The 22,660-nt window shown below is 38.3% G+C and overlaps 7 protein-coding genes across 7 annotated transcripts in view; 3 read left to right on the top strand and 4 right to left on the bottom strand.

Annotated features, from left to right (window-relative positions):
- Nucleotides 1-192: 192 nt before the first annotated feature.
- Nucleotides 193-715, top strand: Cbr-rpl-14 (the record flags this gene model as incomplete). The annotated part of the gene is made up of 3 exons (XM_002639175.1): nt 193-297; nt 348-542; nt 608-715. 3 exons carry the CDS (start codon nt 193-195, stop codon nt 713-715), a joined length of 408 nt encoding a protein of 135 aa, XP_002639221.1.
- Nucleotides 716-831: 116 nt separating this feature from the next.
- CBG25225 lies at nt 832-1,218 on the bottom strand (the record flags this gene model as incomplete). Its single annotated transcript, XM_045235378.1, has 2 exons — nt 832-966; nt 1,093-1,218. The coding sequence occupies 2 exons, from the start codon at nt 1,216-1,218 to the stop codon at nt 832-834; spliced, it is 261 nt and encodes an 86-aa protein (XP_045098246.1).
- A 5,092-nt stretch (nt 1,219-6,310) lies between these two features.
- Nucleotides 6,311-7,778, bottom strand: CBG03773 (the record flags this gene model as incomplete). Its single annotated transcript, XM_002639176.1, has 4 exons — nt 6,311-6,518; nt 6,573-6,931; nt 7,478-7,572; nt 7,622-7,778. 4 exons carry the CDS (start codon nt 7,776-7,778, stop codon nt 6,311-6,313), a joined length of 819 nt encoding a protein of 272 aa, XP_002639222.1.
- A 10,449-nt stretch (nt 7,779-18,227) lies between these two features.
- On the bottom strand, nt 18,228-18,539 carry CBG03774 (the record flags this gene model as incomplete). Its single annotated transcript, XM_002639177.1, has 1 exon — nt 18,228-18,539. One exon carries the CDS (start codon nt 18,537-18,539, stop codon nt 18,228-18,230), a length of 312 nt encoding a protein of 103 aa, XP_002639223.1.
- A 274-nt stretch (nt 18,540-18,813) lies between these two features.
- CBG03775 lies at nt 18,814-19,224 on the top strand (the record flags this gene model as incomplete). The annotated part of the gene is made up of 1 exon (XM_002639178.1): nt 18,814-19,224. The coding sequence occupies one exon, from the start codon at nt 18,814-18,816 to the stop codon at nt 19,222-19,224; it is 411 nt and encodes a 136-aa protein (XP_002639224.1).
- A 2,140-nt stretch (nt 19,225-21,364) lies between these two features.
- On the bottom strand, nt 21,365-21,748 carry CBG03776 (the record flags this gene model as incomplete). Its single annotated transcript, XM_002639179.1, has 1 exon — nt 21,365-21,748. One exon carries the CDS (start codon nt 21,746-21,748, stop codon nt 21,365-21,367), a length of 384 nt encoding a protein of 127 aa, XP_002639225.1.
- A 266-nt stretch (nt 21,749-22,014) lies between these two features.
- The window catches only part of Cbr-hpo-24, a gene marked incomplete at both ends in the record, with an annotated part of 4,713 nt that continues 4,067 nt past the window's right edge, over nt 22,015-22,660 (top strand). The window contains one exon of the mRNA XM_002639180.1: nt 22,015-22,382. Within this exon, the coding sequence (XP_002639226.1) occupies nt 22,015-22,382 (368 nt within the window). The remainder of the gene's footprint in view (nt 22,383-22,660) is intronic.

Here is a 22,660-nt window from a genome sequence, read left to right as displayed (position 1 = left end):
TTTTTAGCGAATTTCAACCAATTTTTTGTGAAATTTTTCAAAAATAGTTACATAAAAATAGTGGCAGTGAAAGTATAAGTTTTGTTCGGAATCTGTATTTTTTAAATCATCAGAATCTGTTTTTCTTTCTTTATTTCTCTCCTCTATTTCGAATCCTCTTACAAAATTAAAAAAAATGAATTTACAGGAAACATGGTCTTCAACCGTGTCGTTCAAATTGGGCGCGTCGTCTTCATCGCCTCCGGAAACGACCAAGGAAAGCTCGCCACCGTCGTTAACGTTATCGATGGAAACAGAGTAAGCCCTTTCTTGAAATAAAATCGGAACAGTAATTTAATATTATTCAGGTTCAAATCGATGGACCTTCCTCGGGAGTCGCCCGCACCGTCAGAAACTTGAAGGACCTCCACCTTACCAAGTTCGTCGTAAAGATTCGCGTCGGACAACGCTCCAAGGGAGTCCAGACCGCCTTCGACGCCGCCAAGGTTGCCGAGAACTTCCAGAAGACTCAATGGGCTAAGAAGATCGCCCAAAGAGCCATCGTAAGTATATTCTTTATTAAACAACACTAAAAGTGTCTTATATGACAAACATAAGTATTTTTCAGAGAGCTAAGCTTACCGACTTTGAGAGATACAAGCTTATGAAGGCCAAGCAGATGAGAAACAGAATCGTCCGAGTCGAGCTCGCCAAGCTGAAGAAGGCCCAGAAGTAAATCGTTGTTTTTGTTTACAATGAAATGTTGTTTAAAAGTTTCTTCATACTAAGCCATTCATTAAGAGAATTAAAATACGAAAACATATACAGAGGTTAACAGAATAATCGAAGAAGTTACTGAGATGTGTGTTTCTTTGTTCGAGAAATTCCCATCACTGCAACAAACGTTTTCTTCCATTCCTTGTGCGTCTGTTCGTATGAAACAATCATTTCTGTGTTCCTTGCATTCTCCGGAATGTTCACATCGACCTGATATAAAAGGTTCGTTTCCAGTTTTGCTATTCCCAGTTATCTTAACGCAGTATTCTGCTTTCGAGTGGCATCTTGGCTGTAATTGATCTCGATAGAATTTCGATGGATATTTCCGGGACCTACATTTCGTTCAGCCTTCAATATTGGTTGTCCCTCAGCGACTCTGTAGTTCAGACATTCGATAGTATTCACTGATACTGGTAGACAAAGAAGTAGCACAAGAATGTACCAATTCAGCGTTAAGTTCATCTGTAAGAAGTTTAATATATTGAAAAGTATGAAAAAAAAAAGCACTGAATCTCAAATATTACTCTTGTCCGAAATAAATGCACGTTGCGGCCGAGAAAACAACGGTGGGCGGAGCTTAGCTCCCACAGAGAGAACCTTACTGTATTTTTAAAATTATTGCACGCGCCTTTAATACTATACCTCAACATTTATCGAATTTTCTCAAATTTCTTTAATTTTTCGCTTGTTTCTGTCTAATTTTGTGTAATTCTTAAAAATCTTTAATTTATTTCTCTTATAAAATAGAAAACAACAGCCAAATATTATGCTTGTCTGAGAAAAAAAAGGTTGAGACGCAGAGAAAAAGTGTCTGCGTCTCCACCGTTTGTGTGCTATTTAGGCTCTCCGCTTCGATATCGCTACCGTACTCAGACTGCAAAAAATACTCTCTAACCTTTTTTTTCTCAGACAAGCATAATAGGGCCCAAAATAAAAAACGTCCGAGGTACGGTATTTAAAGGCGCATGCATCAATTTGTTTTTTCGCTGTGCGACCGACGATGCGATTTTGTGTAAATTTTCGGCCGCAACGTACATTGATTTCGGACGAGAGTAATGTGAAGAATATAACTTTGCGAGGAAGAAAAGCAACGGTTTCACTGAAGACGAAGCGGGGGATCTAAATTCCTCCTCGTTTTTGAGTTCGGGCGTTAACTTTTTCTTTGCTTTTATATTTTCTCTTTTCGAGTCTTTTCGTCCATCGAAATTCGTCAAAAAGCTTTGTTGGTGGCAGTGAAAGATTGCAGTTTTCCGGACGAAGGAGGACACCTTTCTCCGTCATTTCCTCTTCTCTCCTTTAAACTCACTCCATTTTCCCTTTTCATAGCTTTTATTATTATTCAGGTGAAGAGGAGGAGAGAGACAACATAGATGTTGGTCCGACCTTATTTTAAACACATTCTATTGCTAGTCTTTTTTTTCACAGAGTCACATGGCAGGTAGAGCAAGAATTACAAGTTGATGGATAAACTATTCAGTCATTTTCGGGATAGTTTTTAAAGTCAAAGAACTAGATGATTCTCTTTAAAAAATTATAAATCTAAAATCACTATTTAATTGAGTGTCCACTAGGACATAGGAAATTTTCAACTGGAAAACCGAATTTCACAAGAAAAGGAACATCAGACATTTTATAAGCAGACGAGAAGAAAGAAGCTTGGAAAATACGAAGACGAGTAGAAAAAGAAATTGCCACTTAGCATAAATCAAAATTCAGACGTCCCTAGGTTTCTTTCTTTTCCTCTCCAAATCAACTGGATGAAAAATATATAAATTCAGAGAGAGCTCGGTCTCCTTTTCTGTCTTCTTCCATTACCAAAACTCGCTGTTCCATTTATAATTCGATAATTGACAGGAAAAAGGAAGGGCGGTAGGCGTTGACGACGACGACTACAAGGCCAACAAACGACAAACTACCACCTCTCCGGAAACGAAGATTTTGTGAAAAGGGCAAATGGAGTCAAAGTGTACCCTTCGGCTATGCATTGTAAATTATGGGATCCAACTGAAATGACAAAAAGAAGAAGACGTGGCAACAATAGTTGACGAATTCTGACAGATGTCGTGTGAGAAGAGTTTCTACGTATTCCAAAAAAAGTCATAGTATTGAAGCATAACTGCTTATGAACATAATTATGAGGAAATGAAATAGTGTGTTTATTTTTGTGATTCGACAAATGCCATGATTAATATTAGCTATGTATGATAACGATACAAAAAAATTGAAGCCGTGAAAGAGCAACGCCGGTGGCCGTGACCGAGGGTCCCACAACGACAACTACAGCAACCCGAAGATATTCTTACTTTTGTTCTTTTTTCGTTTTTCACCGCTCTACGTCGAGTTTTCTTATATTTTTCCATGAGAGTCAGAAAATCAAAGTTTTGGCTGAAAGTGGATCGAGAAAATAAATAAGGAAACTAAAAATATTTTTTAGGTTACGGTAGTTGTCGTTTTGGGTTCTTCAGCCATGGCCGCCTACGTTTCTCATCCACAGCTCCGATTTCTTGTACCAGATAAATAATAAAAAATGAACACGAATTCGAGACACAGCCGGAAGGACAGACAATACAGATAACAGACAATACAGATAACCACAACTAGAAGTCCAAAGAGTCCAAATCAGAGAATAACAGCAAATTTTTTTTTCGGGCAAGGTATGTTCCGCCTCTTTAGGTGGTGGACCCGAGGTTAGGTATCAGTACAAAGAGTTTTCATCAATCATTTATTCGAAAACCAATATAGTTAACTAAGATACCTTTCTTGGACTGTGCAGGCGCCTTGGAGCCCTTTGGATTGTCGATCTCCATGACGTTGGACTGAGAAGTAGCTTGGATTGGAACCTTCGGTGCTTCCGTAGAGGACTTCTTGAGATTCGGATCCATGGTAGAGAATCGGGGTGACAGTAGACTTCGGCGACAAAAGAGTATGGGAGGATTCCAAGGGGAATAACTGATCTTTCGGTTGATTTTGTTTCCTTTTATAGCCATCGAGATAAGGATCAGTGACGTGGCAATCGTGGAGGTCAGGGCAACTGAGGGAAAAGAGCCAAAGGTTGGTCACGTCGGAAAGGAATAAATGTTGACTATATTAATTTATTTTGGTTAAGACACGTGGAGTCTCTATTATTGTGATATTGATTTGTAGTTGTGCAGTAGTGGGACTGCTGCCGCGACAAGGTACAAACATTTTTTCAAGAATGGACACCGAGAAGCGATCATCGAAGAACTCGACAGCAACTTATGAATCAATCTAATAGAAAACCGAAAACTCCAAACCAGAGATGCATGCGAAATTGTTTGGATACTGGATGACGGACAGAGGAGTTTTTGAAAGACAACGGACACGAACAACGAGGTCATCACCGAAGACAAAAACGCGCGAGAGCAGCAAGAAAAGCGAAAAAGGAATTCCACACAAAAAATCAAGTTTACGATGTTCTGAAAACAGGACGTCGACTCCGTCTCTCTTGTCCCGGGACATTGGACATCTGAAATTAAACTAATTTTTTACGAATATTTTTCATTTTTTGTTACCTCATCGGATTTGCATGTAGGTGTCTGAAATCCTGTCAACCACTGGTGTTACTGATGACGACTGAATTCCTTTTTTGTTGAATTTTTTTTTGATTTTTTGAAGTATTCAGGAAAATTTGTCAGAATAATTTAAAATTGCGTAATTTAAAAATCCAAATTTTCCCATTTATATTTTCGTTATTTAAAAAGTATTTCCGTGAAAATCATCGTAGTCAACGTGAATTTTCGAGAATTTTTTAAAAATGGTATTTTTTTCGTTTTTGAAAATTCCCATTTTTCCCCATTGATCAAAAAAATTTTACTGAAAACTGCCATTTTCTCACCTTTCTTCATTTTCGTTACTTGATTCGAATCCTTCGCATCCTGCAATGTGGTCCCGAAGCTGTCCTCGAAGTCCTTGGAAGTTGGCTCCGGGAACCAAGCAGCCCCTGTAGCTCGAATGTTGAAGACTAAATACTGAATGTCACTCAATTTTCTAAATCCTAAATTTTGCTCCCATTTTGTTAACAATCATTGCTTTGAATCCATGCCATCCTGTGTCCTTGAGGCTGTCCTCGAAATCTTTGAAGTTTGTCCCAGAGACCGAGCAGCCCTGTAATTTGAATGTTTGAAACTAAATACAGATTTTTACTTTTTTTTCTGTAGATGTTATAACCCGAGGAAGTTTCAGAACTTTACACATGGTCATTTTGCATTGGATCCGTGCCATCCTGTGTCCTTGAAGCTGCCCACGAAGTCCTGGAAGTCTGTGCATCCTGAAAACCAAGGGTCCTGCAAGATCCTGCAACTTTAACGTTGGAATCGTGATACTGATTTCCTCTATTTTTCTGTGTATATCCTGGATTTGCCACGATTTTTTAGGATTTCACGGAGGCCTTGACAAACGTCATATTAAAATGACTTTATGAAAAAAGAGATCACGTGAAATTCAATATATTCTGTATCTATCACAGGAAAGAAGATAAATGGGCTCAAAGTTGACGGTTACGGTATTTCAACTATCATCTTCAATCTGGCAATAACCCGCTCTACAGTAGTTTTTGGCCAACTTCTGACCAGAACCTGGCCAATATTCGTCCGAAAGCCCTCTCGGAATGCCCTTCCATTAGAGGGGCCGTTCTATTAGTGGGGCCCTTCTAATACAGGTTTTACGGTAAAAGATTAAAAAAGAGGGTACTTTAATTATGGATTACTGTAGTTTCCTTTTCTATTGTTATGAATTTCAGTTTTTGCCGATGAACCAGTGTTTCCCTTTGTCTACCACAATTTTTTTTTGATTTTAGGTCTACATTTTTTATAGTCCGTTAATTAAGATATCGTTATCACTCTTCATGTCTGTGTTTTGCCCAAAATATAAATTTGGACTGAAGCCATTTTTTGTCATTCAACACACCATTTATTTTCTAATCAAGCTCAGACTATTCCAAGCATATTATTTTCATTACAGTAACCCTCGTTGCAAAAGAACTAATTTTCAATCAGGTTCATTTAAAAGTTGCACTTTTTCGAGATGGAATATCAGATTTCGGAATTCCGAATTCCGTTTTGAGGTCTGCCTGGGGATAGTGTTAAATTCGTAAAAAAATAGAAGAGGTTTTATGTTATACATTTCTCTGAACCCACCATCAGAAGTGTTTTCGTATCTGGCAATTTTGGAATCCGAACATGTGTGAACTCTGTTTTTTTTCTATTGCATAAAAAAAAAATTAAAATATAGTAGTTTATCGGAATGATGTTGACAATAGGATACAGTATTAAGGTATTTTTGTGACGAAAGCGATCAAAGAAAGTTAGGAAAATATGTTGATTTTTGTGTGTTTTTGTTGGGGGGAAATCAACCCGTTACCACTTTTTTCGCATTACAGAGAGATAGAGAAATAATATAAATTCAGAAATTGTTTTTTGGAAAAAAGCAAACTACTCAATTATTAGGGAAAGCTTTAAGAACGTCTTGATAAGTAGTTTTTTGGTCATTGGGAAACGAAAATTATGATACAAGATAAGAAGACCGTTCCTAACAGTTAGAACGCAGAGAAGAAGTTGTGACGTGGCGAAGTGGAATACATTGAGAAGAGACTTTGACGTGGTTTCCGGGTAGGTGCTGGAGAGAAAAGGCTGTATGAAGTTGTGAGAGCAAGACTTGATGGAGGAAGAGATGATGGACTGTACGCCCGACGAAGTGATGATGTGGCAAGGGAGGAAGCAGATGGAACTGATGGACGGTACGTGCTGAAAGAAAAAGAAAAAGATTGAAGAGGATTGAAATGTGCTCTAGTATTCTACCTTGCTGAAAAAGCTCTTTGCTTTGTTGTGGAACTTTGAGAAGATGGTGCAGAATGTCTAGCGATTTCTCTATTAATCTGCATTCTTCTCAAATCATCAGCATAAACATCTGGAATCGGCATATCACATTCTGGTGTTTGAACCATTTTGACTGAAGCAGTTCCTCGAAGACGTTTCTCATAATCTACCATTTGTTTCCAGAATCCGATGTTTGGACGAATGATCGGACGAGCCGCTTTTACATAATGATATGCTTGTCGAAGTGTCATATGCTCATGTTTCACCAAATAAATCATAACTAACGAAGCGGATCGAGACACTCCAGCCATACAATGAACCAATGTTTTTCCTCCTCTTTCCTAAAATTTTTTTTAAAACTTTTCATTTTTCATGTTTATTCCCTCAAACTGCCGAATGGGCATTACAAAAAATGAAAAACCAGTTGTTTGTAATTACTCTCGAGGGCCGTTCTTCACTGAATTTATGATTGTGGTCGAAGGGGAAAAATGAACGTTTTTACGATTTTGAATTGTGGTTGAAGGAGAGAAAGAGAGCGAATTTTCAAAATGGAAGAACTTGTTTGAAATTAGAAAATTACTGTAATGGTTTGATATTTTTCGTCAGAACAAAAAGGGGGACTGCGACCAAAATTTTTTTTTGTCCCACCGCTGTGGCCTAGGTTTCTCTCTGCGCGGGAATTCAAATCCTGGTCTCTATTCGCCACCCTTTCAGAGCAAAATTTTCGTTTTCAACGGCATTTTTCGGGGATTTCGGATTTCTTTTGAATTAAAAAAAAATTTCAGATATCATTCGAAAAAATAAACCAATTTTATGGATGCTGTGGGTGCTCATGAATCCAAAAGGGTTCGCCACCAAACTTTTCAATTATTGTTCCTAAAACTAACCTTGACATTACGAATTTTATCAGCAACCACATCGAAATGCTCACTGAGTCTTGCGTATGGATGATCCTCGATACGAATCTTCATTGTGTCGACTCCTGAAGTTTCAGATTCTGAGTAGAGCGAATTTGCCAAATAAAAACAAACCTTGCATATAGGTGGATGGCTCCTCAGTAGTTGCATTCACAATCATATTGATCTTCCTTTGTTTTATCTTCTCCGGCTTCAAAACTCCTGCTCCGGATAGGTACAAATGATCGTTGATTTCAGACATTTGTCCAAGAACACCAACATTTCTTGACATTCTGAAAATAGGGGAAAAATATAAGGAAACTGGTTGGACGGAGGACGGTTTAAAAAGGCAGAAAATCCAATAAAATCCAAAAAAAAGAAGAGTTTGATATTTGAAAAAGTAGAACCGGAAACATGTCACACGAGAAATAAAAAAATAACTGTGGCAGAAGAGGAAAAAAGGCAATTAGTAGATGGCAGAGTAAAGGCTGATTTGACCCTTTCAAGAAATGGTTTTTGATGATTTATTGAGGGGGACGATTGTGTGTTAAACGAGAAGAGAAACAACAAAAAAACGGAAATTCGAGATGACTGAGGAGGTATTTCAGGAATGCGAAAAAGTCAGAAGGGAACTAATTTGTTAACAAGGTTTTATAGTTTCAGTGCTGATTGTTGCTTGCAGAAGTTTTTCGTCAAATAAATTCTACTAACAGGAGGCGTCCAACTCCCTGTTAGACTTCAGCCAAAATCATATTTCCCGAAAGAGAATAACTTCCTGCCTATCGTCTAGTTTTCCGAATTATTTCTGATTTCAAATATTCGTATAAATTCTAAAAAAGATAACATATTTTGTTTTTCCTCTTCTTTCCATATTTCCAAGTGATCCCTCAGCTTATGCCTCGTCACCAAAAACGAATCCCACACATATCCTTTTTTTTCTCTCACCTCAAATAAAATCCTCTTGAGATGATATCATAGCCTGAGTAATACCAGGGTCACAGAAGGATCTCTTTATGTGGTCACGAGATGTGTCACAAGAATTGGTTTATGTTAGGTGTTTTGAAACAATCGGTTTCATGGGAGTCAAAATTTATGACTTCACTGAATATGAGAGAGACTTTCAAGAATTTCTAGGTTAAAACAAAGGGTTTCTTTGTTAGAGATCTCCAAGATCCACGCATTTTTTGAAACTAAACAAATATAGGTATTTCATCTGTTTGTCTGTCTGGCAGGAAGATTCTCTCGGGTTACTCATCCAAAATATTTATAAAAATAACTACTTTAGAAATTAAATATCGAGTTTTATCTTTTGTTCTTCGGTTAAGGAAAACGGATGTTGCTTTGGTACAAAAAATCGGAGTTAAGGAAGAGAAGCGTTCCAAAACGACAACTACCGTAGCCAAAAAGTATTTGTTAGGGGAAAACCAACAGAAAACTCGACAAAAATCAGTGAACATCGAGTAAATAAATACCGAAAAAGAGCATTATTTTTAGGTTACTTTAGTTTTCGTTTTGGGATCTTCGGCTACTGCCACCGGGTTTTCTCTTCCACAGCTTCAATTTTTTCGTTCCAGAATAATATAGAAATACGAAAAAAATATTTTTGAATAGAACTCTATTCTAAACTTCAAAAGACTTTTACTTTCGAGGTTGAAATGGTGCAGTAGAAAAACAATTTCAAACCACCCACACAAAAAAAAAATTGGTAACCACTTGAAAAGTATCAGTATCAACAAGGTAAAGAAAGTGAAAAGATAGTGAGAAATTGTGAATTGCCGATCACTTGGTTCTTCTTCTTCTGCCCCTTTCTTCCTCCTCTCGACCCCTTGTTACCTCTTTTCTTCAACTTTCGAATATTTGCTCAGAAAAGAACTGGTGAGTGACGTGGCAAAGAATAAGGTGAACAATGAGTAAATAGTAGTTCGTTCTGGAGTCTTTTCTTCTTTCTTTTTTTGTCAAAACGATACGATTGAAAAGTAAAAGTTTCAGAGGAAGAAGAAGAAGTGGTGGAAGGACACATGGGACCAAAACAGACTTCTTTTTTATTGGTCTATAATTTAGAAGAATTGAAACGAGTGGTCAATTTAGAAATTGAACTCGTTCTAGATTTAAAAAAAGTCACTACTAAATACTACTAATCTTTGAAAACGGGAAAAAGAAAATGTGGGAGGAAGTCGTCGTCTCGAGTACGCATGTACCAGAGGACAAAAGGTGTAATCTCTTAGACTGGAATGTGAGACAGTGTGAGAAATCGAGAGAGTTTTCTAGAGAAAACGAGGAAATTGATACAACTAAACGAGCTCGAAAGTGATTTAGAAGAAGAAAAGAAGGGATAAGTAGGTTGAAGAAAAAGGAGGAGATATAAATAAAAATATGAAAGTTCCTAGAATACGGAATAGAGAGAAAGAGTGTAATATTTTTGAAGGGTTACGGTAGATTTTGAAATTGTTCTGGAACGGAAGAGGAACGAGAAAACCAACAGAGCCAAGTGAAACATGATATTCCAAAAAAGCTTTTAAGGAAAAATCTACTCTTTTTTGTTCTGGAACCCTTTTCGCAATTCAATTTTTCAAACTCTGAAAACTAGTCTGACGTCTTCTGCATATTTCTTCAATCTCCTACGTCAAATTTCTCAAATCCAAAGATCCTTGAAGAAGATTTTCTCCCTTGTATTTTTCTTTCGTCTCCACTAATCTCATTTCAAAAAGTTTCCTCTCCAACTCACATCTGATTTACATATATACAGCTAATCAAAGATTTGCTTCTTCTACAATACTTCCGGTGTAAATTAATTCAGAGAAAAAGATTCCGATTCAATTACAGAATCTAGTGAATCTATTCGGAGCAATCGGAACCAATGAAAAGGGAATGAATGATTTCTTTCAAAATCATCGATCACTTGGATCTCTACTCACTCAAAAACCCAGACGCAGACATCATTAGATCTAGAAATCAGCTGGAAGTTGGATGGAAACAGAGAAAAAGAAAAAAAATGAGGGGATATTACACATTTTGATGGTGCCCCTCATCTTGTGCCCCTTCCAACCGGACTGATAACTTTTCCGATTTGTATTAGAAGAGAAACGAGATAGAATAGAGGAAAGTGACCGATATCTTAAAAAATTACATTAAAATGAAGATGGCAAAAGTAGGATATCGAATCGGATCTCAAGTTAAGAATGAATTAGTTTTATAGAGTTTCAGAAGAATATAAATCGCTAATCTTCTGAAAATAAATGTTTGATAAACTTTCAAAAATAACACCACATCCGGGTTTTACTGTTTGCTTGACTCGACAAAAAGATATAATTATAGTATTATAGTGATAACAGAAAACAAAGAACGGAAAAAAACATCCGTTGAGCCGGAAAAGAGAGGAAACTGAACAACAAGTTGTTGATCAAAGCAAAAAAAAGTGTCCTTCCTCTTCGGTGAGAAGAGTTTTGTCGCGTCATTCACAATGAACAAAAAGCACAATTCAGGAGACGTCGCGAGGAGAAAAAAGAAGGCGTTGAAGCGGCAAACAAAGGCACGTTTCTTTTCTTAATTTGTCTAACCAGAATTTTTTCGCAGAAGTGAGAGGAACAATAAATTGTATCGTTGGGTTGAGGAGAGAGCTCGTCTCGCGGGGAGATTTTCTTTTTTCGGAATTTGTTGATGGATTAGAGGAAGAGTAGGAGACGGGATTAAGAAAAAGAGAAAGGAGAATCGAAAGTTTGGGCAACGCTTTTATAGGGGAAATAAGAATATTGGGAAATTTTTGAAAAATTTAATGGGCTGGAAAGGATACACTAGGAAACCGATGGATTTGACTTAAAAAAATGCCTAAAGTTTTGAAATTTTGAAAAGAAAGCAAAAGTGGATCTAATCCTTACTGTCATTGTAATTATTTCAGCTCACATAAAAGAAATTGAAAAACACCTGTAATAGAAGGGCCCCCACACTTTCAAATTTGAGCTCAATCATCCCGGTTTGTGTGAAAGATATGTTATGATGAACAATTTATCCGTTGACAAAATTTTTATATCTTTGACAGGAGTCGAGATAAATTGGCTCAAATTTCAAAGATAGAGGCCCTTCTATTACAGGTTTGACACGGTATCATCAAAAACATTTTGATAGAGATAACATTTGAATTATCTCTCAAAGAAACCAGAGTGAGGTCAAAGTAACGAAGTGCGAGTCTTAGAAGTTTTCAGGAAACAACGTGTTTTTCTTTGTTTTTAAAACTACAAACTGACAAAAAACCTCTAAACTAAACTAAGATTGTATCATACCGAACATATGTGCATCTTATCCTCTCTCCTGACTCCTTCAAATCCGTCAAATGCGATTTCGTTCAGCTAAAAATTGTGCTGCTGCTCTAGTCGAGAAAGCGATGAACCAAAAGAAGGAAGCTCCGCCCACTTTTCCTGTCGGTTTATGTATACTTGTTATTGACATCCGAATTGGTTATTTTTTCAGTTTGAAGGATTATGAAATCATTTTACTGTCATGTGATCCTATTTTTTTTTTTTTTGATAAGTTCAATTCAAATTCAGAAATTCGAGGAACAGGAAATTGGAAAAGGTACACAAAACATTTTTAAAGAAATCAAAGAGATGTGTTGGGAGAAGAAAAAAATGGAAGGAACAAATGTCACATGTTGACAAAAATTGAATGGAACCTGGTAAAAAAATGTAGAAGAAGAGGAGAGAATTCTGTCGCTCAAATGATTGCGGCAAACAACAAAAAGGTACTTTTTTGAGAGAGAGAGAGAGAGAGAGAGAGAGAGAGAGAGAGAGAGAGAGAGAGAGAGAGAGAGAGAGAAGAGACATATAAAACAAGTTAGAAAGAGAATGAACAGATTATCGAAGGTCATTGGTCATTGTTAGGGGAAAAGAAGGGACGGGAAAAAAAAATAACAGTTGCCCCGGTGTGTTTTCAGACAAATTTCGTGATTTTTGGGATTGAATTGGGGCGAAGAGGAAGTGTCCTGGAGATACCGAAAAGTTAGGAGAAAAGTTCAAATGAACCATAATTTTTTGTAATTTTTGTTTATTTAAATGTCTCCAAAGTTATGTATTTTCATAATATTCTTTGGGAAAATTCAGAACAAATTCGAATTCCCTGAAAACGCCGGAGAACATACAAGCGTGCTCAGTTCTCGTCCAAGAGGATCGCGCAAATCCTAGTCCAAGGCCAATGTGTGCGTACTTTTTTTCATGAAATTTGTCTCCATTTTCTGTCGTTATTTTCTGTGTTTTAATTTTTTAAAAATGAAATTAAAAGCTGTAAAAATCCAGCTGTGAAAATGCAAAAGTTGTAAAAATCCATTAAAAACAACTTGCATGAGAACTGAGGCTTTATCAGGGATATCGATCTTTCTGAATCTTTTGAAAGTTATATTATGCAAAAACAAGTTTTCAGAACGTTTTGATACAAAAAAACACAACAATTTTTTGGTCGGAGTCTTCCTTCCACACTTTCAGGAACAATGTCATACTAGGACTAACTTTCCTGTGCCGCTGAAAATAATTTCTCAGAGAACTACAGTAGTGAAAAAACTTGTATGCTACGTTTCCGATTTTAGTTTTTGGGAAGGGTTTCAGAGTGTAGACAATCCGACTGCTTCTAACCACAACATCTGAGCATAATCATGCCATGTGAACAAAGTTCTCAGAACAATTAAGAAATTCTGTATTCCGTAACCTATCGCCGGTTAAAGATCGTTTAGTGACTCTCTTCTAGGAAGATCTCGCCTAATGCGTTTCCTGCCATCGTCACCTTCTCTTTTTTTTTCTGTGAATTGTCTGATTTCTTTAAATGTGAAAGCTTCTTCTCCTTTTTATTTCCTCCTCTATTTTCCTAATCTCCGGAAATTGATACGAAAAAAGAAGAAGGAGGGAAAAGGTACGCAAGGAATCATCAGTTGTCTGGAATAAAAAAGAAATGGGCAAAGAAGAAGTGATTGATATGACAGGTACATTGAGTTAGAAGTATGAAATGGGATCAAGAAAAGAGCAGAATAAAAACTTCCCATTCGAGAACTCATAAAATAAAATGAAATAAACTCAAGGAAGAACATACTTGTAAAACGGGTCCCTGGCGGGTCTTCGCTGGTTCTGTCATAGTTCCTTTTATAGTTAATATTTTCGAACCAACTTAATTAGATATGATAGAACTTGACGAGCATTACAAAACGATACTTTTTAAAATCCTGAACCTTGTTGTCTATGAACAAAGTTATGAGGTTATGAGCCTTAAAGTAGCTGATCCGAACCAAGCCGTGCCCTTCCTGATTTTTCGGCCCGTTTGGTTTGTAACTTTGTTCATCTTGTCTATAGACAAGATACAACATTTCAATTAGTATCATTTTGCAGTATTCGTCGAGTTCTATCATAATTTACCGTAAACACTCTAATAGAACGCCACCCAGACAGTCAACTTTGAGTCAATATATCTCACTTCTTTTGAAAAATATCAAAAAAGTTGTCAACTAATAATAGGTTAATCATGATATCAGCAACATTTATCAGTCAATCACTTTTTGATATCTTTCACAGAAAATGAGGTAAAAGGGCTCATATTTAACAATTCGGGTGGCGTTCTATTAGAGTGTTTACGGTAGTTGGTCCAAAAATATTGATTTTAAAGGAAAATATGGCAGAGCTAGGTTTACAAATATGAGGAAAATGGTAAAACCCTTTTTTCGTTTCACTACTAAATCGTTACAGAAAGGGATCATGTTTGAAAAATGGGTGCCCCCAGAAAGAGTGCAGAAACAATTTTCTTTTCTGCAAAAGACACTTCCAAAAAATGCTAACTTCTCGAGGGAGTATACACAAGTCCATATTTCATTTCTAGATACAAATCTTTGGGCGAAACCACCCAGTTTTGGTTTTTATCTCCCATTCCAAATTGTACATCCGGGAAGGAGAAAATGTATGACATACTTTTCGAATTCTTCGAATCGTTTCGTTTATGAAATAGCAAAAAAAGAATCTGAAAAGTTATTGAAAGAACTCGAAAAGCAGAATAGAAGAGATGACAAAAGAAGGCGAAAACAGAACATAGGCATAAACAAGTGAAAATGTTATGACAATAAAATGAAAAAGAAGAAGAAGAAGATCATTTGTTTCGGGGAAAAGAATAGACTTTCAGAAAAGGAATACAAGAAAAGAAGAAGAAGGAGAAGAATAAGAAAACAAGGAATTTCAAGACAAGATCAAGTGACAAATGAGTTATTATAGAAGAAGCGACTGAAGTGGATTGGAACTCCCGAAGGAAAAAATACGAATAGAATGATGAATCACGAATTTCAATTGTGCTGGAAAGGTTTTTTCGAAAAGTTCTTTTGGGTCAGTTTATATCAAAAAGATGACCCAACGATCAATCCAATTTCCTGAAGAGCTTGAATAGGAAAAAGTAAAGTAGAAAACTGACGTCAAAGTTCAATATCTCTTCTAACGCATCGCTGACCACAAAAATACTTCTTCCCCTCAAATTTCCAAAAAAGAAAATTTTTTAGATTAGGCTTCAATTTACGAATGCACTCTTGATACTTCCTGCAAGACTAGGAAAAAAAAGAGAGAAAAATATTTCTCGTCCCGTTATGCATGTTGCCATGTATTACGTCGAGGAGTCCAAGAATATATGTCTATGTTGCTTCTGAATTTTTTATGCATCCATTCCATAAATAGTTCGCGAGGTGTTTTGTGGATAAGCTACTTCCTGCAGGAGTGATAACTTATCACTGATAAGAGAAGATTTGTAGTGACGAAGAAATCTCTTCTGAGCAAGATGAAACAGATTAGAGGCAAGCTTAGAGAACTAAAAAAACAGGGAGGCTGCTGACAGGAAGCTAAAAAATAGGCGAGAATTCTCAAGTACAGGGTGTCTATTAATTATTGACACCGATTCAAGCCTTCATAACTCTTCTAAAACTAGATGAATATAGTCAAATTTCTGGATTAAGTATTTTCAGACGCACAAAATTTATAATATTGCAAAAGTGTTCAATGACATTTCTTTTCACTCTGACAACAGCCTTCAGAGGCTTCGGAAAGGAGGTAACGGCGGCACGGAGGTATTTTCGATCTATTTGTGCCCATATCTTCTGAAAGGGGGCCATCAGAAATGACATATTTTGTATTTTCGTGAAGAAACTATCTGGGTCCAATACCCTAAAACTTAATATTTTATTAGTTTCACTTCTGATGTGAGAAGAAATCGATCAATTCTTGTTCCTAGTTCAACTACGGAAAATTGAGTTTGAACTACCCTGGGGTGTCTTTGGTACTGTAAACCGTGGCTCAATCTTGTCGGAACTCCTTATACTAACTTTTCAAGTAGGATTTAGATTGATGCAATATCTTGATAGCTTAGATTTGTTCCATAGTTGATTTTGTTTCGGGAATAAGAGAAAACAAGGGATTTTTCGCAATTTCCAGTGCTTCCATCAAAGATCAGAATCGTAACGCAAAGCAAAATTCTTTTTGCGATTTTACGTTACTGGCAGACAGATGACATATTTCTGAATACAATTCTGCAATTTCGATAGACCTTGTTGCCATCGACTGCAAAAATTATCACCCGAAATTAGTGTCCTCGTGTGAGTGTTTAGGCGCGTGCCGCTTATGATGTTCCAAGATTGTTGAAACACAAATCTCTGGTGGCCCCCTCCCAAAGAACTCATTTGGTCTTTATAGAAAGGCTAGAAATTGTTCTTTGTTTGAAAATAATTTTCATCGAGCGTGGAGCCATTTTCAAGTCAACAGCTTTCTGTGACTCTCATCTGAATTTCAGCAAATCCTCTTTTTCACGACTATAACGATGGTATCTGATGTTACAAATACGCCAAAATTAGTCATTAGATAGCCCACGTCAGTGTGAATAAGAAAAAATTTTATGGGTGGTACTTTCGACCTACAGTCAGTACACTCGGACTGGTTTTGTGAGATCAATCATGAGGCTATTTTCAATTGTGCCGTTGATGACCGAAACAAGGGTTGAAAAAAGAGCCACCATTCAGTTCAGACGTAATATTATATAATGAAATTTGGCAGGGAAATGCATAATGAGTAGAGGAAAAGGAAAAGTATAAAAGTACACATATTATTGCTCCTGGTGTGCATCATATCTAGCTCGCAAGTTTGGTGTCAATAATTAATGGCCACCCTGTGTATGAAACTGGGTGAAAGAAGTGAACTCAATATTCTCTTTTAAACTTCTGATGAACTCGTGGCGTGATGATCTAAAAACTGATGGCTGACTCGTTCTCAAATTTACAGAAATTTTCAAAAGGACCATTCAAACTTTCCATCATCTATTTTCTCTATTTTTCGACTCATCATGTTCTTAATCTTCGTCAAACATCAGTTACTTACGACAGCACGTCATAGTGAGCACGTAAAATATGGAAACTTCCATTTGGAAGAATCGAAATAAGATTTGTCAGGAAATCTTGTAGAAATCCTAATCGGAAAAAGAAAATCTGGAATTCTCGGTTCCTACCGTAATCCTTCGGATTAGGTTTTCAAAAAACTTTTATCTGCGTAGAATTTCAAAATAGGTTACAGTCAGGTCCTAACTCAGGTGCAAGATAAACCGATAAACTCACTCCTGATCAGGCTCGAGCGTGTGAATTTTTAATGTCAGACTTTTACAAACTAAACGTTCCAATTTCCAAAACTCAAACAAACTAGATCCAATTCAGAATCACTAAAATGTCATCTGATGTCCTGAACAGCTGTAAACAACAGAAAAAGTTGTAATGGACTTAAAATACTAGGTAAAACATTTGGAAAACATGGATGATGAAGGAAAAATGAAGAGTAGGAATGCGGGAGAGACCAAACATATAGTGGTTTGCAGTCTTCTCCCTTTTTTTCTCTTCATTTTTCGCCCCACTCTTCCTTTTCCTTCTTCTTCTCCCTCCATTTTTTGCTCCGATTATTGGGGACAGCTCACGGAGAGCAAGGGATGCACACAGACATATACACATAACAAGTTAACACTTAAAAAATGGTGTTCGAAAAAAGATGGGGAAAATGTTTTGAACAAGAATAGAACCATGATTTCATTTTTTGGGAATGACCTTTTTTACAAAACGACCGTTCAACGGGGAATGAATGACCAATGAATGACCGCTTCAGAGAAATAAAATCGAGAGCTTGAAAGAACGAAACAAAGAGCCTTGTCGAGAGAATTACCACCCCAACTGAAATTCTGTTTTCATGTTCATACAAGTTGTAATTAGACACTTCGTTTTTAGCAGAATTCTCTCACATAGATGAATAGATGAGAAGAGATATTTAGAGCGGAGAATATGATATTTCCTTGTTCTTCTCTCATATTTTTGTCACAATATTTACAGAAAACGAGGCAGCGAACAACGAATGTGCGAAATCAGACAAACTGTTTTTTTTTTTGGGGCGCCGCACAAACACAGTGCTCAGAGCAAATTGAGAGTAATTGAGAGCAATGTGCTCAATAAAAAAAGCATTGCGGATCACAGAATGTTTGGGTGCGAGCAAATATTCGAGCAATCTGTCGAAAAGGGGCAAGTGGAGCTGTGATTTAGTGATCGCTTCGCCGTGTCAATGTTCTAAAAATGGGGTGCATGTTTTAATTATTTTTAAGACAAAAAATAGAAGAAAAACAATAACCTTTATGCATAAATAACGGATTTTCAGAATATGTGGCCCTAAAGAGGGCCGTTGGGTTCGGTAATTGTTGGGGAAACGAGAAGATAATAAAATTATCCTCCGAATCCGTAGAGGGTTCTTCCTTGGCGCTTCAAGGCGTAGACGACGTCCATGGCGGTGACAGTCTTTCTCTTGGCGTGCTCGCAGTAGGTGACGGCATCACGGATCACGTTCTCAAGGAACACCTTGAGAACTCCACGGGTTTCCTCGTAGATGAGTCCGGATATACGCTTGACACCTCCTCTTCTGGCGAGACGGCGGATGGCTGGCTTGGTGATACCTTGGATGTTATCACGAAGAACTTTGCGATGGCGCTTGGCTCCTCCTTTTCCGAGGCCTTTTCCTCCCTTTCCACGTCCGGACATTGTTGCGATTGATTGAAGACTCACAAGTGAGATGACGAACTGATCTTAGCACATTCCTTTTAAACAGTCTGCGGTGGAGGGGCGGAGTTACCCTTAACCACCCTGTCGGGACACATCTCTCTCTTTCTCCCGCCTATCTCCGGCCTTCCACTCACGCCGAATGTACACGCATCTCCACCTCAGAAACTGTGACTCCGCCCTGCCACCGGAGGAGATCTAAATAGGACAGAAAGAGACAGATTTCTATACCGTCACACGGATCAAACCAATCGCAATGGCTCGTACCAAGCAAACCGCCCGCAAATCAACCGGAGGAAAGGCTCCAAGAAAGCAATTGGCCACCAAGGCTGCCCGTAAATCAGCCCCAGCAGCCGGAGGAGTCAAGAAGCCACATCGTTACCGTCCAGGAACCGTCGCTCTTCGTGAGATCAGACGCTACCAAAAGTCGACCGAGCTTCTCATCCGCAAGTTGCCATTCCAGCGCCTTGTTCGTGAAATCGCTCAGGACTTTAAGACCGATCTCCGCTTCCAATCCTCCGCCGTCATGGCTCTTCAAGAATCTGCTGAGGCTTATCTCGTCGGACTCTTTGAGGACACGAACTTGTGCGCCATCCATGCTAAGCGAGTCACTATCATGCCAAAGGACATTCAACTCGCCAGACGTATCCGTGGAGAACGCGCTTAAATTTTAAGCTCGTTTTTCGCAATCCCACCGAACCCAACGGCCCTCTTTAGGGCCACAAATATCAAATCCATCACTGTTTTTCGAATGAAAAAATTACAATTTTTACTTTTTTTGTTTGTCGGTATCACTGAATTGTCAGCTCATACAGCTTGCATTTAGGCACTCTGGAAAGGTGATAGTGTTAAAATTCACTTAAATTAGAGGGGGCAATTCTATTTTTCGCGGGTCGCTGAGAAGGGCACTTCTATTATAGCGACATCGTCTTTCGGTTAAAATTTTGTTCTTAACAATTTTTTAACATCAACGATTTTATTTGTTATAAGCAAAGTTTTGTTTGCAAAATCCACAACTTGTTTTTTGAATTCCATCGTAAAATTCTGTCTTTTTTTCCTTGTGTTCTCAGTTTTTTGATATCTCACATTCTTCCTCCGATACATCATGAAAAGAGTCTTCCTCCGACATTCTGAAGTTGAAAAATTCATTACTCTCGATTTCAACGGGGAAATAACACCAAATTACCGTAAACCCTGTATTAGAAGGGCCGGCCATTCTATTTTTCGTGGGGTCCCTAGGGGGGCACTTTAATTAGAGGGGCCCTTCAATTATAGGGGGCACTTGTATTTTTCGTGGGTCCTCTGAAAACGGATCTTCTATTGGAGGGGCATCATTTTTCAGTGAAAATTTCGTTTTTCTACTAAAAATCCATTACAATTTTTATAGTAAAAAAAAAAGCAAAAACACCAATATTGCTAAATGTTTAAAAACCGGCACCTGAAAATTTCGCGGGCGCCGTTCGTGAGGCCTCGTCCTTGAATCCGCCATTATATCAAACGAAATTAACTTCTTTGAATTTAGTTGGATTTTCTGATCAAAATTCAGATTTCTTGAAAAAATTTCATTGCTAGAATTTCTAGAATTTTCTAAATCTAAAACTCTGAGCTTGATTGCGAAAATTGCTCGAACGAGAAAAACATCTGTATTAGAGCAACGGCATTCAAATTTTCAGGTGCCAGTATTTTTTAAAATCAGACAGTAATTAAATCAAAACAATAGAAAAAACGGCTGAAAATCAAAGGAAGTAGTAGTCAAAGGGGCTCTTCAATTAAAGGGGCACTTCAAATAGAGGGGGCGCTTTTATATATGACAAATGATGCATCTGGTAAAAATTTCATTGGAGATGGTCGATTTTGGGCGATTTCTAGGTGCCATTTTTGGGCACATTTTGGACTAAAACTCATAGGGGGCCCAGGTTTACCTTTTCACTCAAAACAGTTTCTAATGTATTTTTTGATGTAGAATCCAAATTTCATGTTTATTTTTACAAAATAATGGAAATTTTTCTCAGGACGGGCAATTTTTTGTCCGAAAAGGAGCTTTTTGCAAAATATTTGAAATTTTTTCCTGGGGGCCTGAAGTTGAGTTCTACAGAGAACGCGTCTTTAAATGTCTGCGTCTCTACAGCGCCTCTACAGGTTTGGAGACTCTCTACACGTTTTTTATTCGTTCACCCGCGCGATTTTTTTGAATAGACAATACATGAATAAGCCTATAATAATAACATGCAAGTTTCAAGACTTTGTAGGTAAATAGTATGCTTGTGATTTTATTTGCCATCATTGGAATCTTTTGCGTAGCTTGGATTCAACCGACTTGCAACAGAACGAAAAGAGAATTCGTTGATTCGGTTCAACCATCACCCCCCCCCCCCCCCCATTACGATCTTTCCGTTCAAAACAACCGCCGGTTCATATTCAAATGGATGTCACACAGAGAGAAGACGGAACTGAAATTAGGTTGGAGGAATTAGAGCAAGAAAAAATGAAGGCGAAAAGTGCAAAGAGTATGACGAGCAGCGAAAATAAGACCAGTTCTACGAAATCGGAAGAAAAAAGGCAGGTGCCGAAAAATAAATCACAGGAAGAAAATATGGTTGTTTCTATCGAAATCAGAATCATTGATAAACTCAAGTTGTTACAGAAACTCTCGTCTGTGAAGCTTTCTGGTGAATCTTCTGTAGAAGTGACTCTTAAGCAGCGATAATATGAAAACAATTTATTCAAAATTCTCCCGGATTTTTCATAATTGTGGCCCTAAAGAGGGCCGTTGGGTTCGGTAAATTTATAAGGGCGCAACAAGTGGCTTATTCCTTGTCTCCTCCAGTCTTCTTTGGCAGAAGGACAGCTTGGATGTTTGGAAGAACTCCTCCCTGTGCGATGGTCACTCCAGCCAAGAGCTTGTTGAGCTCTTCGTCGTTACGAACAGCGAGTTGAAGATGTCTTGGGGCGATACGGGTCTTCTTATTGTCACGGGCAGCGTTTCCAGCCAATTCGAGAGCTTCAGCAGCGAGGTATTCAAGATCGGCGGCCAAGTAGACTGGGGCTCCAGCTCCGACGCGTTGAGCGTAGTTTCCTTTACGGAGAATACGATGAAGACGACCGACTGGGAATTGAAGTCCGGCTCTTGACGAGCGAGACTTGGCCTTTCCACCGGTCTTAGCTTTTCCTCCTTTTCCTCTTCCGGACATGGCGATGATGACTTGTTGGTAGTTGAAGAACTCTGATCTGACGCAGGTAGCCGACCCACTTATATAGTATTTTGCGCGGTGGGTAGGCGGAGCTAAGCGCAAAGGTGAGACTATTCGCGCCATTCGGCTGTGCGCGTGGTTTGCAAGCAGGTGTCCCCGCAGAGGGGAAGCGGGTGACTCCGCCCCCTCACCGGAGAAATCACATATATGCGTTTCCGTATAACTCTAACCTCACACTCGTCAATCGACCAGTCAAATCTACCGAAATGGCCCCGCCAAAGCCGTCAGCCAAGGGAGCGAAGAAAGCCGCCAAGACCGTCACCAAGCCAAAGGACGGAAAGAAGAGAAGAGCCCACCGCAAGGAATCGTACTCTGTCTACATCTACCGTGTCCTCAAGCAGGTTCACCCAGACACTGGAGTCTCCTCGAAGGCTATGTCCATCATGAACTCCTTCGTCAACGACGTCTTCGAACGTATCGCTGCTGAGGCTTCTCGTCTTGCCCACTACAACAAACGCTCAACCATCTCTTCCCGCGAAATCCAAACGGCCGTCCGTTTGATCCTTCCAGGAGAGTTGGCAAAGCACGCCGTTTCTGAGGGAACCAAGGCTGTGACCAAGTACACCTCCAGCAAGTAAGCTCTCGAGCTGAAAACTACCCCACCGAACCCAACGGCCCTCTTTAGGGCCACAAATCGTGTCCTGCTTTTATTTTCAAATAAATTTTTACCATTTTTTCTATTTTTGTTTGATTCTTACGGAGAATTCACCAATCATAGTTTCTACAATTTGAACTGTTCGTTATCGAATTGAAAAAAATTGACACCTAGGTGACTAGCGATCATGTAAAACAAATTTGAAGGGGGTACGACGAATTCGAACGTTTTCAAAATCGAACTGATTCAATTCAGAA

Source organism: Caenorhabditis briggsae (assembly GCF_000004555.2).
Source record: "Caenorhabditis briggsae complete genome, chrI, whole genome shotgun sequence".
Lineage (NCBI taxonomy): Eukaryota > Metazoa > Nematoda > Chromadorea > Rhabditida > Rhabditidae > Caenorhabditis > Caenorhabditis briggsae.
Note: the sequence above shows the minus strand (reverse complement) of the source record. Positions and strands in the feature narration are given on the sequence as shown.